Source organism: Wasmannia auropunctata, unplaced genomic scaffold (genome assembly GCF_000956235.1).
Source record: "Wasmannia auropunctata unplaced genomic scaffold, wasmannia.A_1.0 LD336106.1, whole genome shotgun sequence".
NCBI classification, from domain to species: domain Eukaryota; kingdom Metazoa; phylum Arthropoda; class Insecta; order Hymenoptera; family Formicidae; genus Wasmannia; species Wasmannia auropunctata.
The window spans coordinates 9234165-9257398 of record NW_012026784.1 but is presented as its reverse complement, the minus strand read 5'-3'; the positions used below and the strand labels follow the sequence as shown (position 1 = coordinate 9257398).

Below are 23234 nucleotides of genomic sequence, written 5' to 3'. Positions count from 1 at the left end.
TAACATGCGGGAGGGAAGTGCAGAAACGGCCGAAGACAAAAGAGAAAGTACTCTGGTACGTATGGCGAAAATGAGTACCATAGGGGTGCCGCGTTTTATTAATACAAAGAGGGAAAAGGGGGTTAACTAAGGGGGAGAAAAGAAATTCGAAAGACAAGCTGAAAAGACGTATATGCGTGACGGATGTAAATAGCGTTCTAAAACTAGCCCGCCGTGTAACTAGTCTCGCGGCGTGTAAAATGCGTACAGAAACAGCGTAATGAAACACTATTAGCAGCGCTTTGATCTTACCAAGAATACTAATTCAATGCTAGTACCTGTCAAAACATTGCATTTATCAGGACCGAGTTGATTTTCTAATTTAGACCTGAGTTTAAGTATTCGTCGAAAGATCAAATATGCAGAACGTACGAAAATAATACACGGACGGAATCCACCGATTTGACATTCTTCCAATCGTAAATTCTAGAGAAACCGCGCCCATTTAATTGCGCATGTTACAAATTGTTAGATAAAATAATAACTGTCAACCAGACGTATGAAAAAGGTATAAGAATGCAATTTCGTGTTTTGCAATCGCTCGCCGATTCATTCCGTAAAAATACGATATTCGGACGAATTGGGCGATACGATATTTTGACGAATATGTATAACCTCGTGTGTTATATAGCAAGCCGGGCGGAAGAGAAGCGGAAACTGAAAGGCAGAGGCAGAGGATACGGGTCGTGCGACTTCGATGCGCGTATTAGTACACGCGAGTACACAAGGAGCAAGCGGAAAAAGCAGAAAAATCGCAACTCATGCAACTTCCTACGTATTACCCACGATGCGTAAACGCACGTTCGTAAAGACGCTATATATATGTTTCACGGAACAAAAATATTTCTACCGTGAAAAATTGTGTTAATTCCTTTCCATCAGGCGACCTAAAATTAGACGATGATGTGCCAAGCGTATACATTTCGGTACCTATTTTTAAATTGCCATAAACTGTTAATCGTCAGTGAATTATTGCCCTATCGACTGATCAAGGTCCGACTCAAATTTTGGAACAATTATTCTATAATAATGTGCGAGACGCTATAAATAACCAATAATTAACATTTTGAATTAATTATATTGATACAATTACAATATCATTACATTTTACTTCATTTATTATTCAGTCACATAAATTATATTTCTTTTTTACAAATTGAATCCAAAATATTAGTTATTGAATGCGATTATTTATAACAAGTATTTTATAAGCTATGAGAAAAAATAGATCATGTTTATTAAATTGATACTTTCATTACGAGTACACTTAATCGTAATCGCGGAATTAACGATAGGAGTGCGATGATACGTATACGATATGCGAAGAAATACGCGATAGCGGACGAACGTCTGGTAGGTCGGTTAAAAGGCGGATGAAAACGCAGGCGAAGACGAGTTAGGAGAAATGTTGCTCTAATTAAGCGACGTAAGTTTATTAAACCCCGAGCTTAAAATAGCGGACGACGCATTACCCAGGAATGTAAGGGCAGTCCGGTTTTATTGCCGGTCGAGCCCTAAGATTAACTCGCACTCGCCGTTTTGCACTCGGGTCTCGCCTCGAGGAATCGTTCGCACTACACGTCGCCAAAAACAATGTGCTCTCATTGATGAGCCGAGAAACGACGCGAAATCGATGAGCCGCGGTCCTGTCTCTCTCGTGTGAAAGGTGAAAAATTAGAACTGAGCGATCGATCGGCGCGGCTGCGGTGGGCGCCGTTTTATTCGGTGGCGTAAAATGAACGTATATATTCGCGGGAAAATGGGGGTAGAGCCTAAGAAACGATCGATTACCAGTCGTGTCTGAAATTAGGTTGACCGAAGAACCACTAGAAATATCAGAGCGATGACTCTCGAAGCGTGGGACAAGAAGCAACGCGATAGAGACAGTTTGACAACGCGCGGTCGACAGATATTTCAAACGAGCGTATATACACGCCTTCAACGAGAGAAAGATTAATACTTCGGAGATATCGTATCAATGTCGTAATCCCGTTAGCCTTTCAATTGACATAGTCCCTAATGTAGACCGATCACACGGATACTATCAGCGTAAATACTCATTTCATGCAAGTATCGAAGGGACGTTTATAGCCAAAGAATGTTATTTTGAAATACGAAGATCTGTTTCAAAATAAAATATGATAAATTGCATCTACTGATGAATATCAATTTATTGAATTTGGAATCGATTTTCTTTAACAGAATTATCCAATTGTTAGTAATCTTTAATATAGGTAATTAAAATAAAACAAATTTCTTTCACACATTAATCTTCGGCGGTGCAAATAATGTAACACAATTGTATTCTTTACTTAATTACAAGTAAATTCTATCCCAATAAAATTTTAATTTGGCATCTAATTGTCAAGATATATTACATAAAAGACGTTTAAAAGATAGGGCGTTCAATCAATTAAAAGAACGTCAAGACTCTGAATAAAACGTAACGTACGTTCCCGATCTGGAGATGGATGTGGAAATAAGTGAAAAAGGTTAAAGCCTTTGAGCCAAAATTTTTCGAGGCATTTCTTCTCGGAACAGCAAAAAGACGAACGATATATCGCGCTTATCTCCATCTTATATGTATATAAATGCTTCAAGTATCAAGCCTTGCGCTGAATCGACGTTGACGATGCGGAGTCGACAAGTATCAACATGGAAGCTGCGACCGCGAGGGTCAGGATTAAATATAACCGTGGCTCGGGCTATTTATAAAGATTAACTTGTTGGCGAGATAACGAAGGAGGAGATGGAGACAACGGCGCTAAATTGTCGCAACAATTGCGCGGGAACCGACGGATTCCGGGGCGGCCGTTCCTCGTGCCGCTTTGAGCTTCGACCTCGTTCTCATCTCGAGTCGTCGAACGTCAATCGTACTTGTGTAAGCAAAAACAAATTATTATATATAATACTGATTATCAAATATCATTAATTAATGTATAAATTTCAATCACAATTACATGGGAGGTGTAATTTAATTGCAATTGAAATTTATATACGTTAAGTAACGACATATATGCATATATATCGATATAGAATTGTTGAAGTATTAAATATTATATGTGCATGTTTAAATATTATACGTGCTAAATATTAAATCAATTCTCGAAAAACTTATATATAAAATTTCCATCATAATTAAATTTTTCTTCATTCTTTTCAAGAGTTATTAATTTGCTTTTGATACCTCATAGAAACAATTTAATATTATTAATGCGTAAATAAATTGCCATTTTATGTCGTGTACGTAGCTTTGGCGCTTGAAAGTCATAAATGAGTAAAACCGTCAACCGAAGATATGAGGGTTGAAAGAAAACATCGAAATGTTCGTCGATAAGCACCGGTTTCCTGACACTACGCATTACGCGGGAAATATATGACAGTGGAGAGGAATACGATAACGGAAGTTTGTGCACCTGGAGAGCGCCGTCGTTGTTCCGCAGCGACGCGGGAGAGAGAGCAGACTGCAGTCTGGAATTTTATTTACACTAAGCATTCTCGTACACGGTGGAACGTTCGCGGCGTTATAGGCGCGTATCCACGTGCGCATTCCGAAAAAGACTCGGAAGGAATGTCAGACTCGTTCCATTCAGAAGAATCGGTTACCACGTTTAACTACGCGCGATGCTTATTCGATTGGCTCGAAAGAAAAAAACAGAGTAAGCAAAAAAACAGAAAAAATCACTCATGTTATAGAAGAAAAAAATTAGATAAGACTGAATTTTTTAACACACCGGAACTGTGACTCTTTCATACGAATATGATATCAATAAAAATTATTCAAAAAGTATACAAAACTTTTAATGTGTGTACTAAATTATAATTATAATTATATTTGCGTACATATTTTTATATAATTATATAACTCATATCACTGAAATATATGTAAAATTTACAATTTTTAGACATTTAATCTTATGAATTACATCCGCTTTGAAGCAAATTAAAGTGGAAAACATAATATGTAGCTCATATCACTCGTATGTGGCCGTATACTGGCACGCGTGAGAAAGAAAAAAAGAGGGTACATGGGGAAAGTAAAGATATGTTACGACATTCCGTCTTATCTCATCTTCCCTTCTGGGAGCACCTGATAACACACCGGTCATACACACGACTGTCTGTACGACGCATTTTATTCAGATCAAAAAAACCGTACTATTTGTTCTCCATCTCTAAATTTCTTCAAGATTTGATTAATGGGATTATCGGCCGTTTCTAAAATAAATCTATCACTTCGAATTGTTTTTCTTGTATTGTTCTTCTTTGAGAATATCGTGGATGCATTTGCGCAATTATCAAACCACAACAAAAGTTTGTAAAAAAAGAAGTAAGAGCATTTCATAAAACTTATAAAAATAATCAATCACTTTTGGCATCAAAAGTAGATTAATACAAAAAAAATTATCACCAAAAAATATTTGTGATTATAAGTACATATCGCGTGACCGGCGTATTATTTAGTACGCGAGTTTTGTAATTCTGCGAAGCAAATACCACGTTTACAGGATTGGTTGGATTGAATCTGTGTCGACCAGGAAGGAATGTCGCGGATCGTAAATTATCCACGAGGGAATGCCATTGGTACTCTATGGGGGTTTACGCGGCTCTACGGTTTTAGTCCGATAAATGTCGAGGCGCACCTTTGATGCGGCGTCCGCTTTGAAGAGCGAACGAGCGACTGAATACTCGAAAGTGGGGAAGCACATCGGTTTCACAGGGTGGTTGTCCCAGTGCCCTTGTGCGCGATGGAAAATTAGCGAGATTGTTTTTTTTTCCTCTTCCCTTCCTCCGGCCGAAAAAGGGAGAAAAGGACCACCGTGGTTTTCCATCGAACGTTACGCCAAGGCCATATGAGGAAGAGAGAGAGAGAGAGAAAGGGGAAAAAGGGACAGAAAAGAGAAAGAGAAAAAGATAGCGGAACGGTAGGGTCGGAGAGCGCGGAGGGTGCGTTTACATCGAGCTTTTCCGTTTCCGGGATATCCATCGATCCCTCTGTCAGCGGTCCTCGTAACCCAATCAAAACTTTCCCCTTCGAAGCTTACCTATCCTGTACCCGCCGATCAGGTGAAGTACCTCGTATACGTATTACGCAGTTTCGGTATACTCCATAAAGGTACTACGCAAAATCTCGAATTCTATGAATTTATAATGACCGATGGAGAAATGTCACTTAGTAGAAGTTGACAACGTGAAATTTCTGATAGAAACTCTTTACATTGTTGCCAAAGCAAATCCACGCTCGAACAGCTAGAGAACACGAACTTGCAGCGGCGGATAGTCTATTTGTTTTTAATTTACTTTCAAACTAAGCCGATCTCGAATGTATTTACTCTTTTGATATACTTTACCTTGTATCTCTTATATTTATTTTTAATTTTTTTTTCTCTCGCAAAACCGATATCAATTTGATGCCAAAAACACATTTACTTTACGGCGTATATATAGAATCGAGTTATTTAGATAAATAAATAATGCATAAACGTATTCAGATACAATCAATATTTGTTAAAACATTTAAATATATAGGAAGAGTACAACGTGGAAGTTATGACTATATCTTGCGCCGACTTTCGAAGCTGTCCCTTACAGGAAGGCGCATCGTACGATTTCCACGGTATCGCGACGGCTCGAGACAATGACATCGGCACGATTCCTAAACGGGCGCTTCTGGAAACAAACAGAAGGAGAGACGCGTTGTCATCGGCGATGTCGCATTCTTCCCGGAGATCGGTTCGCGCGACAGAACGCGGAAGCGTTCTACCAGAAAGGACGCCGTTCGTTGCCCGCCACTTGTCATCGTTCCCGTACGTCCGATCGCGGATTGTATCATTTCTTGCGCGTATTCTCTCTCTTTACGAAGAAAACGCTCGGAGGGAGCAGAACGGGATGCCACGTTCGAGAAGAAGCAAAATGGTACCTATACTAAATACACTTCGACGCGCGCGAACATTCAGAAATGGCAAGAAGAACGAAATTCGTTGATGAATAACAGAATAACTTAGCCCACCTTATCCAACTACCTCTTCCGCCTTCTCCCATCTAAAGATTCTTCAGTAAATTCGCATCGAATCTTTTCTCTTGGAAAGAAACTTAGAATTTGAATGGATCTTTGTACACAATTGTTTATAACTTCTGCACCTATTTCGATTCTGCAGTTGAAACTGGTACAATTTCGACACGATCCATTTTTGACGCTATAAATAACAATCATACTTTATTTATTTCCAAACGTCATTTATATTCCACGAATAAATGCAGAAATTATTTTCGTGTGTAAAATGTGAATTTAACGAAATTGTGTTTCTTACTTTCAGTGCAGTTAAAACTTTGATAAAGTTTATTTAAAATTAATTGATTTCTAATACAAACCCTAATGATTGAACTACTAATCCGATTTTATTACTAATTACATCTATAATTAAAGGGAAGCGTTTAAGAATAAGAGGGAAGCACGATTAACGAATAGGCGAAAGTATCATTCGTTTAACTGGTAAAATAATGATAAAATAACTGGATTAAGAAGGCAGAGAAGATACGGAAAAAGAAGAGCGGAAATGGACGGAAGGAGGGCTGGAGGGCAGAAAGGGATGGATAGGCACCAAAGCTCACGCCTGTTTCTCCTTGCTCGTTAGTCACGGCTTCGTCTTTATGAATGGGTTCGCTCTCGTGGCTTTACGAGAAATCGTACTATCTTCACTACTGACGGCTTCCTATCCTTTCTCTCCGTCCCGCTCTCCGCAACAGGGCGTCGGGCAGTGTCCTTCTTTGGGGGCTCGTGTCGCGCTATTACAGTCAGAATGGAAGACGGCCGCGAATCGATATTTCTCACAGTGCTCGCCGTCGACCCCGGCGAGAACAAATTCGGGATGCCGTCGTTGGCATCTCGCGAAAAACCGGGCGAGGCAAAGCGGAGGATCGTACAGAGCGTGGAATCTATACATGCCGTAAAATAACCAATTCTACAACGTACGAATAGTTATTAATTAATTATTATTTTTACTGGTATTCTCTGTATTTCGCGTAATAAAGGAAATTATTATCACTTAGCGCGAAATTTGCATCCGATTCTCGTATAAATTAAAAGTATAAATATCATAAAATTTTATAGGGAATTCTGATTCGCACAATACTTGAGTTTAGCACTAATATGTGACAATATACCTGTGAAAGTGAAAACACTACCTTATTCTCTGAAAATAAATTAATGCTACAAAGGGTGTACAAATTTTTTTCAAATTGATCTCTTCGAAAATATTATTTATCACAAGCTTTTTATCGCTCGCTTCTCCTGTAAGGGCGCGGTCGATTCTGAACTTTGCTTAGTCGCGAAAGGAAATGCATAATCGAAAAGTTAAATATTAATCTTATGTTTACGCATATAAACCTTGTGTGCAAGGTACAATTATTGAATTTATAATAATATAATGATATCTAAGAGACGATTAGATAAAGACAGAAGACTTTCTTGAATAAATTTTAACGTAGATAGAAAATTTTGTAACTAAATTCACGTAAAAATAGTAATACTAACAATTTTTATTACTTCTTTGACTATAATTTTATAAATTCAGAAATCTCATTATTTCACAGATGTCATAGAAAAGCTCTAAAAAAAAAATACATAAATATATAAATATTAATCATATCTGTTTTATAAATAGTTTTCTTTCTCAAGAAAATTTAAATATTCAATAGTTAAAATCTATGAATTTAACAGGATTATATGTGAGAAACTTAGCTTCTATTTCATCTTCTTTGCACATAAAAAGAAAAAAATGGTTTGAGAGTCAAATTGATCTGACATGGCTCCTCGAGGATTAGCGTAGGTTTCATGAAAGGGAAAAGGACGAAATGCTTATCGTTCGTATCGCCTACTTCAACATCGGAGCCTCTTGCATGCTAGCAGAGAGGCTCAGGCGTGCCATATAACGAGAAGAAACGTAGAAAGGGTGAATCCGGGAGAAAGAGAGAAAAAGTCAGAGTAGAGAAACGGAAAAGAGGAGAGGGTGGAAGACTCCGGACGGGCCGCGAGAGGAGATGAGGGAGAGATTGGAATGGTATTCGAGGAATGTCATGTAATAATCGGCCGCCATTCGATCGTCCGTTTCGACGAGAGACGGCGCCACCTCTCAGCTCGGCTCGACTCGTTTCGGCTTAACTAAAACTGATGACGACGGAGAAACGAACGGAGAAATGTTGACATATCCTAGTTTTTATCTAGTACGAAATCATTCGTGTTTGCTTAGTTCAAAGGTAAAGCGAAGATACAGATGCGCTTGTTTTATTTGAAAAAAAGACGTATGTTTACATGTATCGCATAATAGAAAAAAATTTCAAATGTTTCCACGTTTGAAAATTTTCTCATGTGACATAAGTCTTTTTTTTTGAGAATTTAAAATGTTTTTAAGAGAACTGATTAAAACTTGTCCGATCTGTTTTTCTCCGTTTTATCCTTAGAAAGAGAAAACAATCCAATTGAATCTTATTGTTAGCTAACTTGAACTAGATGTATGTAAACGAATTTCAAACAAATGGTATACAGCCTCGGCTTTTTCCATTTACATTGAAAAATGATTTCTAAAGAGATTAAAACAGGTGTCGTCTACGACAACGATCCACCGCGAGACGCCAAGAGAAATAAATATAAAAAGGAAAGAGAGAGGGGGGAAAAAAGAAGTATGCAAACGCGTCGCGAAGTTCGTCGTCTCGAAAGGGTGGCGGAGTCCGGTTTTGCGATTCGGCGGGATGTCTACTCCGCGTACTTAGCTAGTCTCGAATGCGAATTTAATAAGGTGAATAAATCATTTTAATGTAACGCGCCCATACGTAGGCATAGGAAGGGCGACGGCCGACGAAAGAATAGAAAAGACTGACGCGCACGGGAAAAGAAGAGGAAGCGAAGGAGAGAAGAGGGAAGAAAACTGGTATTTTTGCGTTCGAGCACGTCAAGGGGTGCGTTTCGTGTTGCGATTATAAAAGCCGAGGTAACCCCCTTCCCCCCCCTCCCCTCCTTGGCCGCGTCTAGACGACGGCGTAGTCTTCCTATCAAAAACAGACCACCGAACCGAAAAGGCTGAAAGGGCAAGGAACTTCACGCAATGCCAAGAAATTAAAGTTTCTTTATACATCCGCCTATACTCGTTCCATACCCCGTATACTTTGCCCCTTCCCCGTCTCTGCCGCCCCTTATCCATCCTCATGTCCGGTCGGATAAAGTCGACGTTACGTGGCGAAAAGAAAAAGATATCCCATCTGACGAGACGTCTGAAAGAGGAGCTTATAAAAACTTCATGAATCATATCAAGAAATGACAGACAAATTAGAATTATGTAGAAACGGAGAAAATGACAGAAAATCTTGTATTATCGTCATTGGAGTCATTGGATTGATTTTATATCACGCGCGATTCGTAATCTCTTATCAATTTTATAGTTCTATTTTGTTTATAATTATTTCCTGTACGTGTTATGAAGGCAGTTTAAGATCTTCTGAAAAAAACGTAATATTCTATAAAATCATTAAAAGCCTAATTTTGTAGGAATATCTAAATTTACTTTCTCTTCAGCATTTATAAACCTGTTTGAGTACTCATCACAAAATACATACATGAGATATAAAAGCGAACGCTAAAAATTAACCGCCAATAATCGGGACAATTTCATCAGACGGATAAAAAGGAGAAGTCATCGATGCTCAAGAAACGTCTAATACAGTAACTGTCAGGGCCAGTCACCAAATAATTTGCATAATCGCGATCGATTACCGACAGTTACCATGGTTGCCACGGTCATTGCCGTACAGCATTGTGTAGCACATTCTCGAAAAAATTTCTCCACAAATTTCTGTCAATATATATATTTTTAAATTACAAAATAAAAAAATGAGCTTTATTATTTGCTATCCAACTTCATTTTAAACATGCAATATGGATCTTGTTATTATTCGTACATTATTATTCGTATTTATTTTGTTATTCTTTTTATTATTATTTTTAAATTAGGTTATATTTTGCTTCCATTTTTCCTGAAATGTTCATTATCCGCAGTGCATTAAGTTCTGATCCGTGGATTTGCAAAATTTAATGACTATACAAATCGAAATCGTCTCTACAGAATTTATTAATATACATTAAACTGAAATTTTGCAACGCGATACAGTCAATAAGATTATAGAACAACTTTCAATGTAATGATGTCTAATTAAAGAACTCTTTTAATAACAATTCTCTTTTTTGCTAAAATTTGCTTATCATTATATACGTACATTGACCAACTTTTGTGTGTTAATTTTATGACATATCCTATTTGAAACAGATGTCTGTCCATTTACCCATTTACGATATAATAAAAATCATTTTTTATACAACCACAGAATGGATTTGGTAATCATGCAATGATTCACGATTGAGATTGCAACATTTACTCTACGCAATAAATATCGTTCACGCGCCTTTTCGATCGCTTCGATCTAGATCTAAGCGTGCTTGAACGTCGGAGAAGGTTACTGATCCAAATTCTTCTCTCTATCTAGACACGTTTAGAAATATAAGCGGCGCGGAGCTGATAAAACAGTCTCTGGAATGCAAGATAAAGGCGGCTAGGACCAGCTTGGTTGTCGTCGACGGAGAAGATACCCGCGAGGATGAGAGAGAAAGAGACAGAGAAACGGAGTAGGAAGACCCAAAGATAAATGCGTATGCGTGTTCCGAGCGGAACGAACTGGAGTTTCATTATGTGACGCATAATCATGAGACAAATTATTCGCGTTTGACTACAAAAGTGCATTCGGTATCCGCGCACGAGCGTTCTCAGCTGCATTTGTTAACGAAACGTGAGGAAACTCGGGCGGGTTTTTGGATCATCGGGAGGACCGGCGATCCCTGATACGGCCCTACTTACGACAGATGGCACTCGCGAATAGACGATAGAAGAGGAACCCGAGATCAGTAACCCCGATAGGGGAAGGAATCGCGCGCGCTAACTGCGCCGTTTTCTTTAATCTGCCGAGATGCCGCCACTCTTCGTGACTCTGACCTTCGTCCGAACTCCTCTGCGCCTCGAATACACTGTATTTTAGACGTCGGCGGACGGTCATTACGCGTTTTCAGTTATAATGGCATCCACATGTGCCTGTTGTATATATCAATCATATATTCGACTTTTGTTGTTTCTCATCTACAAAATTGAGGCTGCTGCAACATGTCTTTAACAGCGGATTAAAATTGCTGTAATTTCGATAAATTTACATTTCTGCGTTATATAGACACACAAGCGAGGAAGACTTCTACTCAACTTTGAATTTCAACGGGAACCCGTGCAAGATACCGTCTATTGTAACAACTAGCGCTGGACGCGTTACTTCTAAAAGTTATTGATCTCAAGATTAATTTTCAGAAACGCGATACGCTTCTCATAAAACATGATCGTCGTGATGCAGTGTCAATTTTCGCGCGATAGCGCGGTCGAGCGCTAGGCGAATATTTTATCTGCGATCGACAACCAACACAACGCCAAATATACTGGCGCCATGTGAAATCTCCCGAGATCGTTATCGATCTGGCGCCAGTGCGCCAGTGTATCACGATCTACGTTACGTTTATACAATACGAACCGCAGGTGGTTGCTCCGAGATAGAGATCCCGGCCGACATTGGGAAAGCGATCCAGTTTCGAATGACGTTTTTTCGCATTCGTCCTCGCCGGAGCACAACGGCGTTGACGAAGAGACACATACACGACGCGAAACGCATGCCTTCTCTCTCTTTCTCTCTCTCTTTCTCGTTGCCGCAGCCGCGTCTCGCTCCTTATCTTTTTTTTTTCCTTCTCGCCGAGATAAACACGGAGCGCGGCGTGGCGTTGCATGGCGTGGCGCCCCCTCTCGACGGACAGAACCGCCCCGTGATCTCGCGAAACGCGCTCCCCGCGCGCGCGACAGCGGCGGCGGCACATTGCGATCGCGTATGCGGGAGCACGCCGAGCGCGGTCACCCCGCGCGTGAAACATTCTCCGCCTCGACGACGGCCGGTGTACGCGCGACGTCTGTCGCGGCACGCCCGGCCCGGTCTCGCGCCGCGGCGGCGGCGGTGGCGCACCGCGATCCTAACCTCGAAATCCGCGGCGGGGTGCCGCGCTGAAACCACGCCGCATCGCCGCGGTCCCGCGTGCCGCGCGTCGCCCGGCACGCACGCACGTGCCTCGTGACATCCGGCGGGCGGCGCGCCGCCCGACGGGGGGTTTCGCCGTGCACGATACCGAGCGGAGCTCCGAGTCGAACAAACCGAGCTTGCTCCAATGTCGCGCGCGTGCGACGGCATACGATCGGCCCTCGTGAAATACGCGTGCGCGTGCACGCACGGGGTACTCACCCTCGTCCGGGTCCTCTAGATCCTCTGTCTGGATGTAGGATATATCTGAAACCCACAAACACCACGGGTTAGCGGAAAATCCCTCGTGTTTTCAGAGCAGTCTCGTCCCATCCACAGGCACTCACTCACCCGCCATCTTGTAACAAACTGCGGCGCGCTCCCGCGGCCACGCGCCCAACTCGGATCGCGCCGCGAGTCGAGACTTCTCGTTCGATATGACACTCGCGAGCGCTCGGCGGCGTCATTTCGATATATTACGAAATATGAATCCGCGCCTACGGAATACGATCTCTCACTTTCGATCGCCTTTCGAGCGCTTTACATCTTCAATGCAAAAGGTGGCACGTACGTAAAGTCGTTAAGTAAATTTAAGCAAAAATTTTCGTGCGATTTATTATTTCGATTATTCGTTGTAGGATTTAGATTTCTGACAGAGACGGAGACTTCCTGATAGAGGGTATGGAGCTTTCCACACCCAGAGATCCCATGGGTGTGGAATTCCACACCCTGAATTTGGGATATTTAAAAAAAATTTTTTTTAAATAATTATTTAAATGAGCTACTAGTTTTTGCGATCGATATCAATCATAATCGATACTGCAATCGGTATTTTGAAATTGGTACGGTTATAAATTCAGATTTCTGTGCGAAAAGCATGCGAGAATGATTCTTATGTTTTCGAAAGAATCAAATTAGTGCGATTGACCTTTTCATAAAATACGTCAAAAATTTAATATTATGCCAATTATATTCTACCTATTTATAATATTAGAAAATTCGCGATTGGTGATTGTATATCGCGGCATGCACAATCATGTGAATCTTATGCATCAATATAATGGAGTGCCATGACAGGGGCGCGTTCAGAAAATCACAGTATATCAGTTTATCTTTGTTAATCACCGAATATTAAACAAGGATAAAATGATATTATATTTAGATGCACCTGGGTGAAGTTTCTGAACGCAGCCCAGTACGTTATTGTAGCGCGTCGCGCGTTGGTTCGGAACGCGAATCGAGCTCGTCGCTTCGCGAAGTAATCGCGAATTTTATCCGTTAAAAACGTATAATAAACGAAAATTTTTATTAGAAGCACCAGTTGAAGCGACGGACGATCTTCGAAATGTATCAGTTCTTGCGAGTTTTTTTCGCGATCAATGCCGTTTCATCGATATTAATTGCTGTACACTTTGAAATTTGTATAGTGAAATTCCGATGAGTATAGATTCCTATGTCAAAAATACGTGAAAATAACCCTTATATTTTTTCGAAAAAATTATGTGTAAGTGACTTTTTTTTTAAACAGCTAGCGCATTGAAAATTTAAAATTGTTTAATTACACCTACTGTACTAATTCGTGATTAAATGTCTAATTTTTTTTATATTTTCTATAAATTATGCAGATTGAGACTAAATATTGCATATAATATCGTGGAATACTGAAAAAAAGTATCAGGCGATCATCGTTATACATTATTACATAGATACGATACGCTATTTTTAACATAAAAAAAAATTAATTGATTACTTATACAATGAATTTCTACAAATCCATATTATATGCACAAATTAATTGAAATAGCAATTAGTAGCGACAGCGATCATCTTCTAGTTTGAAGAAAATATTTTAGATGATCTAATAATAGATTTAATTGATCTATGCGAGGCATGTTATTTTCGAGATAGAAACTCTGAGAGGCTAATAATGTAGACATGGTTCTCGTGTGAAACGTACTATGACTACAAGAACTATGTCAACACAGGTAAATTTTCTATCACATAGTTTCTTATAACAACATTTTTCAAACGATATATAATGGCATGCTAAACGAGCAACGACGTTATTTTTATCTGAAACTAAATTTTAATGATTTTGTTTTAATACAAAAACAAGTTTTTCAGTCACATGATTCAATTAATTTATAAATATCCTATTTCACATAATGAAATATATAAATAGTACTCTTCGAATTACACTATTTAATGTGTAAGAAGGGACAATTAGAGTAAACTTGTAAAAAAATCTTGTTCAAAGTATTGTTATATCTAATCTAGATACTGAGAATGAGACGTACATATACATTATTGCTAAAAATAGATGCATTATTGCAGAAATAAATTATTTTCTAAATATGTAAATTTACTACCGGAAATATCGGGTGTTATTTGCATTAGAATAACGGGAGAGGTGATTGATAACGAAAATAAGACTTTATAAAAAAATGTTTGCAAAATACATGTATATGATAAAACATTAAATTTCTCTTTATATCTTCCCAAGAATATAATGTGTGTATGTGTGTTTGTGTGTATGTGTATGTACTTTGATTTAATATATACTATCAGTATTTCACAGTTTCTTAAAGATAAATTTACATTATATCACTAGAGTTATAAATGTTCACTTACGCAACTTATTAAGAATTTAAACAGTTTGAAGATATAATCTGAACTTTTGAAATTCTAAGAGGAAATATATTTTCAAGTTAAAGAATAAATAATCCTTTGAATTTTATGATTCAGTCATAGTTTTAAAGCGAGGATATATAAACACAATCGATAGAGCAACCATTGTATTCGATACCATGAAAGCTACTAGCGCTCATTTTAATCAATATAACAAATTTTGTTTGTGATACTTTTTGTGATAACAAATACATACGTCACTTCCATCAAAAGTGCCTATATGGAGTTTGAGCTCCTGATTTCTCTGATTTACGCTCGCCTTCTGATTTATGGTTTCCTCCGATATATTAGAATTTCCTCCCGTCTATTTGTTTCTCTATTTATTAATCATATTAATTTAATGTATAGCCATTTATACATTTTAATCTCTTGAAGTTAATGTTAATGAGGACATCGTTTGAATCACAAAGTATCTTGCTATAAATCTATAATATAGTAGAAAAAATATAGAGAAATATGGAAAAGTTTCAAGAATGTTTTGTCTTTGTAAAACATTTGTTTACGCATCAATCTTTAAGATCTTTGATTTTTAAAATACAAACTTATTCAAATCTTTGCAATGCATTATCACGGAATTCGTTTCTCTACAATTAATTTGTAGTTCCTTCTATCTGTTAATGCACTGTACTGTATAGAGAAAAATACTATGTGACACGTGACAACTGTATACAGTACACGACGTAAATAACTATCTATATTTATGATTATCTCGTGGTATTTCCATAAAAATTGCATGACAAAAAGGAAATGATGAAAGAATTCGTAAACATTGGTATGAGATGATTGATGTCATATGTTATCTGAGGCTACTTCTTCAATAGTAGCTCTACACATTGGGCATTCAATCAGCTGTTTTGAACACCTTTGGCAGAATCCTCTGTAAAAATAAATCGATTATTGCATTATATAGATTGTTGTACAAAAAAATTGCTGGTTTCATGAAACTCGGAATTTAAATACAATTATATTATACCTATGATTGCATGGCAGTAACCTTACTGATGCCTTCTGATCGAAACATAATGTACAGGAATCTTCCCTAACACTAAGCCTTCGTAATTGATCTAGGTATATGTGCCTAGGAAGTATGATCTTGTCTTCTGGTTTCAATGTAGCGTAGTCGTTGAACTTCTGAAATTCTCGATCAGTAGGTGGATATTTAAAAGGTAAATGTCCAAAATTAAATAGGCATTGTTGGAATGACATGAAACTAGCCGCTGCAAAGAATCCAGACCTAAAAATAATCATAGACAATATTGTTAATAGCTCTGCTTGGTCATTCGCGGCATGTTGAAAAAAAAAAAGACAAATTATACGAACCTTACTGTTTTAAATACTTGAATGCACGGTTTAAGTGGTACACCATTAATAGAGAATATTATCTCTAGTTTATTTAAATCCAATAAGCAACCCAAGATATCACCAGCTTTCCAACACGGTCTGTCGTGAAATTTTTCACTTCGTGCATTATACCAAATCAGTCGACGACAACCATCGTAGGCCAAAGAAAATTCATCGTCTCCTATACCATATCCCTCCTAGCATTGAAAAATGATAATTTTTATAAAATAATGATACTACACGCAATATTTTTATAAATAAAAATTAGAAAATATTCTCAAATACGGATATTTACATGATTTAAAAACGTGCTATCCTTCGTGGCCCATCCAATTTGCATAACTCCTGTAGTTATTATCAATGTTTCATAATACCATGTTCCCGAATCTACTTGAAACGTACATCGTACACTTTCAAAGGAATATGCGTCACATCGTGCCTAAAAATAAATTATCATTATATTAAAATGACAACGTAATCTCTACTAGCAAAAACATAGTGTAACAGAATATCCACCTCCAAGCCATTAGGTGATATTTTCAGGTACTCGCTTACATCTCTCGTATTTAACATTACATTAATACCCGTCACATCGACGGAATCGTGGGAATATTTTCTACCTTCCATTAAGACTTAAGAGAAAAAAAAAATTGATTAAATACATAATTATTTTTATTACAAAACTGAGCATATAAATGCGTTTGACATCATCACACTTACATAAGTTATCTAAACACCACTGTGCACAGAAACCAACTTGTCGACGTACGTAATGCGTTTCCGTAACCCATTTCTCCAATTCCAGTAATGGATTTGGCTTTTCTGCCATAAGACGTTTCTTAATCGTTACCTTATTCTCACCTGTTGACAAGCAATAATTAGTTTACAATAAAAAAAAACAGAAAGTTTATTAACGTAATATTCTTCTTACTTGTCTGTGCAAACTTCTCTAGTGCTATCAGAGAATATAACATTACATAAGGCTCGACTTCTTTTCGCTAAAAATGAAATAAAATTATATCGAAAAGTACTTAATACATATCGATACTACATCAGTGATGCATTTTAGCATTAATTAAATAACATACTAGATTTAAAACTAGGTAATCTAAAGTGGCGTCAGACAATATCGCAATACTACTAGGACCGGCAAGTTTCTCTGCAATGCAACCAAGTACTACGCATATATTGCGCTGTTGCGTGGTTGTAATTTGTATTTGTTCAACTTTCTGAGGGAATTGAAACATTTGTGACAATCGTAGTACAGAATCCTGCGAAACATAGGAGAAAGAGTTACCGTCGTTGCTGTTCTTGCTTTGATTTCTAATAATATAGCAAATAAATTGAGATGCTGGTAATAAGAATAAATTATTACAAATAAATTCTGACCTTTGAAGGTAAAGGGCAATCATCTAATAGTAATATTATAACCGAAGGACCCAATGGATTGTTCATTGGAATAACATTGACCATAGAACTAACCACTTGTATCCAACCATCTTCCTTGTCCGCAATCAAATTCAATTTTAACATCGCTGGCGGTGGCTCATGATCGCTAAACATATGCAAACAAGCGTATAATACGAGAAACAAATAGACACACGTTTCCATGTGCACGTCATACACCATCTGTTACTTACTTGTCTACCAGAGTATCGAGACTTCCGAGTGTTTCCAATACCAGCTTGTCGATGTGCGACGATGTGGGAAATTTAAAGGAAGGAGACGCCGAATCGCTGCACGAAACTATACTTATACTCGGCTCCGGTATTATGGTATTCTGAGCTTCCGCACGATTATTACTGCCATATGTCTCAATGTCGTATATCCCTGGAGTATCCTTGCACAAACAATTGCCCATTCCCACTGGTTTATTGGAATATCCCTTCAGCAAGTTATTGCCTATTGTTTAGGTTACATTTACGGAACAGCGGTACAATCGTACTATCAAATCTCGCATTTGACTAGGCTGAAAGCAGAATGCGAATGAACAAAACGCCGCTTCGCGAGGCGTGCGTCCAAGGAATTGTTACTTACCAAAAAGACGATGGCATGATAAGTCATATCCCTTTACCATGTGCGCAATGATGTAGTGTTACACAAGTGTCTTTTATCTGCTTATTCGCATACACGTGACTTCTAACATTACAGTTTTGGTAAACCAAATGCAAGTTAAAAGCAAACGCGTGTTGAGTCTTCCTCATTAAAACTCGCCTCTCTCAGCCGGTGAAATATATTTTTAATCATACATGCCGCTTACCGATCTATCGCGATAGACAATTAAGTGAGAAAGATTAGATAAAAAAAAGCGAGATATGTGCTTTGCAAAACGATGTACATGACTGGATGCTTTTTCGCAACTCTGCGCGAAAGGCACGGATACGCGTCTCGCACGTGTGCCCCGCTTCGAGATAAGCAATTCCGTCGAGGGAGCAAATTTTCTCCGAGATCGCACGGCCGCAAGGTGTTTCCAGCATCGGCTGCAAAAGTCAGAGAATCGAATCACGAATACCAACACCTCGCCTCTTTTGAGGTTATGTCCCCTGTTAACTCTACCACAACACAACAGCGATTTCCGCCGTGTGGCACGAGAAGCGAGGCATATATGCGTGTCTTATCGCGCTCCGCTCACGATTACTCTGCCGATCTCGCGTTCCACGGTAGCGAGTACTTTCCGCTCATACTTCGTAAGGATTCTACGGAATGGGCCCACCGTGATCGCGACGTGACACGTTATCGAATCGACGTATATATACCCCCCCAACAACGTGTGAGTGTCCCCGTGTGCAGCAGCGGATTGTGCCGTATCGCATTTCGTGTGTGTGTCGCGGTGCGAGACGCACGCGTAATACGGGAATCACCGAAACCCGTCGAGATTCCGCGTGAATCGAGAGCCCCTCAATGCCTATATATTTCTCTCGGTCGCGAAACAAAACGATTGTCCCTCGTCGCCGCCGTCGATAAACAATTACATAGTTGATCCCGATCTCGCGTTACTCGCGTGCCAAGAGAACCGTCTTTTCTCAATTTCTCTCATCCTCCGCGAACGGAAAAACCATAAGACGAGTCGCTGACGTATGTACGTGATTGCGTATATACGTGCAAGATTAAAATTTCATAAGGCCGATGGCTTATTATTATTGTATGTTTCAGACAAACAATTTCTTGCGAGTATCAAAGTCCTGTCTTCGTTGTTTTCATTTATAATATTCTTTATAATTAGACGTGCCATGTGAATGAATGTGTGCACACACGTAAGTGTATGTGAGAGCATGAATAATAATATGTATATATACATATTATATATATGTATATTATATATAGAATTCCACGACGAGAGATAAGTACGCGCAATCGCGCGAAACGTCTCTCGGTCTCGCTAAACATACGCGTGACGTGTTCACGCGCGCGCGACAACACGTTTGACATTTAGCGATTCCGAGTGAAATATTCATCCGCCGCCGCGGCGTTACGAAGTTCGCGCGCGAGGCTCGCAGCGTAATCGTATCGCGCGCGCGCGCGCGCGCGCACGCGATAACGCCGTTCGACTTATCGAGGTATCGCGCGCGCGGCGAGCACGCGAGTCCACGCGAATCGCGGTCCGCCTGGCACACCGTTCAAGACGAGACCAGAGAGTTCCTCTCTGACGAGACTTTGTACAAACAAACGCGGAACGCGGAGCGAAGACGGTCGCGTTTTTTGAATCTCGCGGTGTGGGCTGTGCGCGGCGCCGCGAGAGAGTAAATCACCGGCCGGACCGAGGGATCCCCGGAGTCCCGCGATCGCGCGGCGTGTCGCCGTCAACGCGGTGGCCCCCCCCCCTCTTTTTTCCCCTCTTTCCAGGATCCCCCGGGGTACGCACGTTAACGCGTTATCACATGGGGGAGGACGACGGCCCAGCGAGAGTGTTGTCAACGATCAATAGTGTCACGAAAATGACTTGGTGACTCATATATGCCGGGAGTTTCGCGCGAACCATGGTGTCCGGGGACGAGAGGCTGTTGCCCGAGCCCGAGAGCTACGCCAAGTGTTTTTACGACCTCTTCAAAAATGTCGCCGAGGCGCAGAGGTGCGGACGAAATGTGTGACGTATAACCTCTCCACGCGATTTGTTTACATACCCGACGCCGTCGTCGGTGACTTTGCATGCCGATTCCGGTCCCTTCCGCCGCACGATCGGTTCGACGATTCGTTGGAAATCGCGTAAATCGCATTCCCATTCGAAAGAAACGTTCAACTGATGCGCGGCGGGCGTTTCAATTAAACGCGCATCACGATCGCGTTTATCGACGTAGAACGTAACCTCAAATTTTTTGTTTATTAAGGATTAATTCGCCCGTTTGTTCCCTTTTATTTCTCGTCCGAACTTTTTGAATCACACGTACATGTTTAGCAAGCAATTCTGCTACGGATATAATAGGGATACTTCCAATCGCATTTACTTACGATATAAAAATTTTTTAGTCATGCATGCAGACTAACTCATTAAAATTTTTTTTTACAAACGGAATAAATATTTTTGTGATATTTTAATTGTGTGATTATTATCATAATTTAATTATTATATTTATAATAAAACAATTTTATTATAGTAGTTAAAAGAAAGTTATATACGCAGAATTGTAAAAGACAAGACGCAGATTTTGTTATGTTTGTTTTATGTTGGCACTTAATTAAAATAAAAATTAATTTAAATAAACTGAATTATAATATTTTTTAGGAATAAGGGAGAATGGAGGAAGTGTAAGAAAAGTAAAACTATTCGCAAACGAGACAAGAAAAAGGTAATTGCGATTAGTAATTTTTTTGTTTCCTGTAATTTCCGAGATAAAACGTATAATCTTACATATTTTTTACATACATATAGATTGAATTAAATGGAGAATTGAACTATAATAGTCCACCGGAGATAGAAACATCTTGTAATGCCTCAGCATTCGCTGTGTTTGCTAGCGTGAGAAATGGTATTTTAGAAAAACATGCGAAACTGTCGAGTGAGATTTATAGGGCATCAAATTGTAACTCTCCACCACCAGATCTTAGCGACACTATAGATACGGAAAGCGATGATGAGGATAGGATATCAACTATACAGAATTTACCAAAGGTAAAAGCAACGTAAAATTAATTAATTCCTTTAATTTTGCTTTTCATTGTGATATTTACTTGTTTATTATTTTTGTAATTTGTATTCATATGTAATGCATGCAATTTTTGTAATATACAATATATGGAGCTGTAAAAAAAACTGTTTTAATATAGATTGTAGGTATTGGTTTAAGAAGTGTTTTTACATTGATGCGAGAGAGTAGAACGATCGATCCAATTTTATGTACAAAAGCACTGTCGGCTTTATTGGATGTTTTACAAGGGCAACTACCAGAAGGCCTCAAAACCGAACCAGATGACGTTATTGGTTTGTATCTTCAAATAATTGATTTTTTAAATTGTCAAATAGACAAAATTTCTCAATAATTTACCCTTTTTCTAGATCCATTATTTGATCTGTTGCTGGATCTTGCAACTTCTCACGGTCCTGAGTCAGCCGCTGCCAATGATGGCAGTCACTTGACAGCAGTCGCTTGTGCTTGTTTATTGAGTCTCGTTGTAGTGAGAGGAGATACTGGCCGGCTATTGGCGGCAATAGCGGCTCTGCTTATGTCTCCTAGAGCGCTAGCAATACAAAATATTCAGGTATCCTACCATCGATGCAATCACAGTTTTAGTTTGTTTTATAATATATAGTGTATATATTATTATAAAGTTTAACTTTTTTGTATTTTCAGATGCCATGTGTGTTAACGTCTCTGCAGAGAAGTGTTCATGCTGTGTTGTTAGGCAAACTCGTGAGACCAGATTGGATTACATATGGCGTTCCTAAATGTTCCAAGATATATACCTCTATGCTTAAGTTACCAAATGAGATGAACAATATGGTGTTGAATGAACGTAGTTTTGTAAGCGATGGAAAGTATTTATATCTGCATACATCCCGTGGCTTACTAAAAATTGGAAGTGGCCACAGTGGTACGATATGGGGACATGTATACATACATAAAGCAGATTTCTATCCGACGGAAATAGGATGGCTCGGTTATGCTAATGTTAGTTGCGCATTAATATTTATGAGGTGCAACAATTTACTAAAATACGTGACTTATAAAAAATTTTTACTTGCAGAATTCGTTATATTTTAAATGCGCACCTAGAAAGCAGAGTGAGTTATTAATTATCGACGCAGAAACGCTTATAGTAACAGGAATTGCCGTGCTGGAAGGAAAAGATTGGTCATCCTCCGTCATGTTTTCTGATGGTGAAAATTTAGGAATGATAACCGCTGGCAAAGATGTAAGTAGTGTAATTACGTATAAATGTATTGTTATTCGTATTGTATAAATGTATTGTTATTCGAAATGTTAATTCAATTTTTTTATCTTCTCTTAATAGGAGGGTTTCGTAGTACGTACGATAAATACGCTGAGCAATCCTGTGACAGTTGCCTCTGAGCTACCACTGAAATTGGCAAGGAAATGCGTAGATATATTTGGATATGCAACATTTGATGAAGAACAAGCGATACATACTTTAAATCCAGGATGCGACGATGAAATTGCAATGGTTACAGCAGGAAAGGAATTTGGCTTACTTAAAACAGTGTCTGGAAAAGTAAGTGTGTAAATGCGAGGGCTATTTTAACTATTTTAATCAGCTGATCGCTTAACATTCAAACATTTAATTTGATCTTAAATTTAATATTTTTACAGTTATTATATAGCGGGAAAGGAACTTGCCTAGGCATGAAGAGCAACACCAGGCCTAACAGGTGGTTGGAACTTACCTTTGGTAAAGGTCCAAGGATCACGCATTTCGCGGCAGGTCACGATGGTCAGCATGTCGTTATGGTCATGGAGGATGGCTCTGTACTATTCGCCGGCACTGCTAGACGCGGAGAAGACGGAGACAGTAGTGAGTTCACTATGAATTTTAGTAATATTTTAATGTACATCAGCAAAATTTCTGCA

At 39.0% G+C, this 23234-nt stretch overlaps 3 protein-coding genes and 1 long non-coding RNA gene across 5 annotated transcripts in view; 2 read left to right on the top strand and 2 right to left on the bottom strand.

The window, feature by feature from the left end:
- LOC105456010 (serine/threonine-protein phosphatase 4 regulatory subunit 1-like) overlaps positions 1–12550 on the bottom strand; it is a 127351-nt gene extending 114801 nt beyond the window's left edge. The window contains exons 1-2 of the mRNA XM_011699779.1: positions 12535–12550; positions 12406–12450 (exon numbers count right to left, since the gene is read on the bottom strand). Of these exons, the coding sequence (XP_011698081.1) occupies positions 12406–12450; positions 12535–12541 (52 nt within the window). The 5' untranslated portion in view covers positions 12542–12550. The remainder of the gene's footprint in view (positions 1–12405; positions 12451–12534) is intronic.
- Positions 1217–3829, top strand: LOC105456046. Its single transcript, XR_975206.1, has 2 exons — positions 1217–2920; positions 3291–3829. It is a non-coding gene; the product is annotated as an uncharacterized LOC105456046 (long non-coding RNA).
- Positions 12551–15538: 2988 nt separating the features above from the next.
- LOC105455992 (RING finger and SPRY domain-containing protein 1-like) lies at positions 15539–19034 on the bottom strand. Of its 2 annotated transcripts, XM_011699754.1 has the most exons (12): positions 18551–19034; positions 18250–18476; positions 17853–18181; positions 17602–17767; positions 17301–17483; positions 17144–17210; positions 16933–17073; positions 16729–16844; positions 16508–16651; positions 16192–16409; positions 15845–16105; positions 15539–15748 (listed from the first exon to the last, which is right to left on the bottom strand). In XM_011699754.1, the coding sequence occupies exons 3-12, from the start codon at positions 18071–18073 to the stop codon at positions 15661–15663; spliced, it is 1605 nt and encodes a 534-aa protein (XP_011698056.1). In that variant the 5' UTR covers positions 18074–18181; positions 18250–18476; positions 18551–19034; the 3' UTR covers positions 15539–15660. The 2 variants fall into 2 exon arrangements, with proteins under 2 accessions (XP_011698056.1, XP_011698047.1); XM_011699745.1 differs by having other exon boundaries at positions 18250–19034.
- Positions 19035–19921: 887 nt separating this feature from the next.
- The window catches only part of LOC105455987 (E3 ubiquitin-protein ligase MYCBP2), a 180610-nt gene continuing 177297 nt past the window's right edge, over positions 19922–23234 (top strand). Inside the window, exons 1-9 of the mRNA XM_011699733.1 lie at positions 19922–20281; positions 20933–20996; positions 21080–21319; positions 21475–21628; positions 21704–21906; positions 21999–22316; positions 22393–22560; positions 22660–22878; positions 22977–23178. Of these exons, the coding sequence (XP_011698035.1) occupies positions 20190–20281; positions 20933–20996; positions 21080–21319; positions 21475–21628; positions 21704–21906; positions 21999–22316; positions 22393–22560; positions 22660–22878; positions 22977–23178 (1660 nt within the window). The 5' untranslated portion in view covers positions 19922–20189. The remainder of the gene's footprint in view (positions 20282–20932; positions 20997–21079; positions 21320–21474; positions 21629–21703; positions 21907–21998; positions 22317–22392; positions 22561–22659; positions 22879–22976; positions 23179–23234) is intronic.

Excerpts from the sequence above, each read along its gene's own strand:
- LOC105455992 (XM_011699745.1), bottom strand. The coding sequence starts at position 18,073 with ATGGGCAATTGTTTGTGCAAGGATACTCCAGGGATATACGACATTGAG. Across the intron at positions 16,410-16,507 it reads ATAGCACGTTTTTAAATCAT|GAGGGATATGGTATAGGAGA; the intron begins GTAAATATCCGT and ends TTTCAATGCTAG. Across the intron at positions 15,749-15,844 it reads TTACTGCCATGCAATCATAG|AGGATTCTGCCAAAGGTGTT; the intron begins GTATAATATAAT and ends TTATTTTTACAG.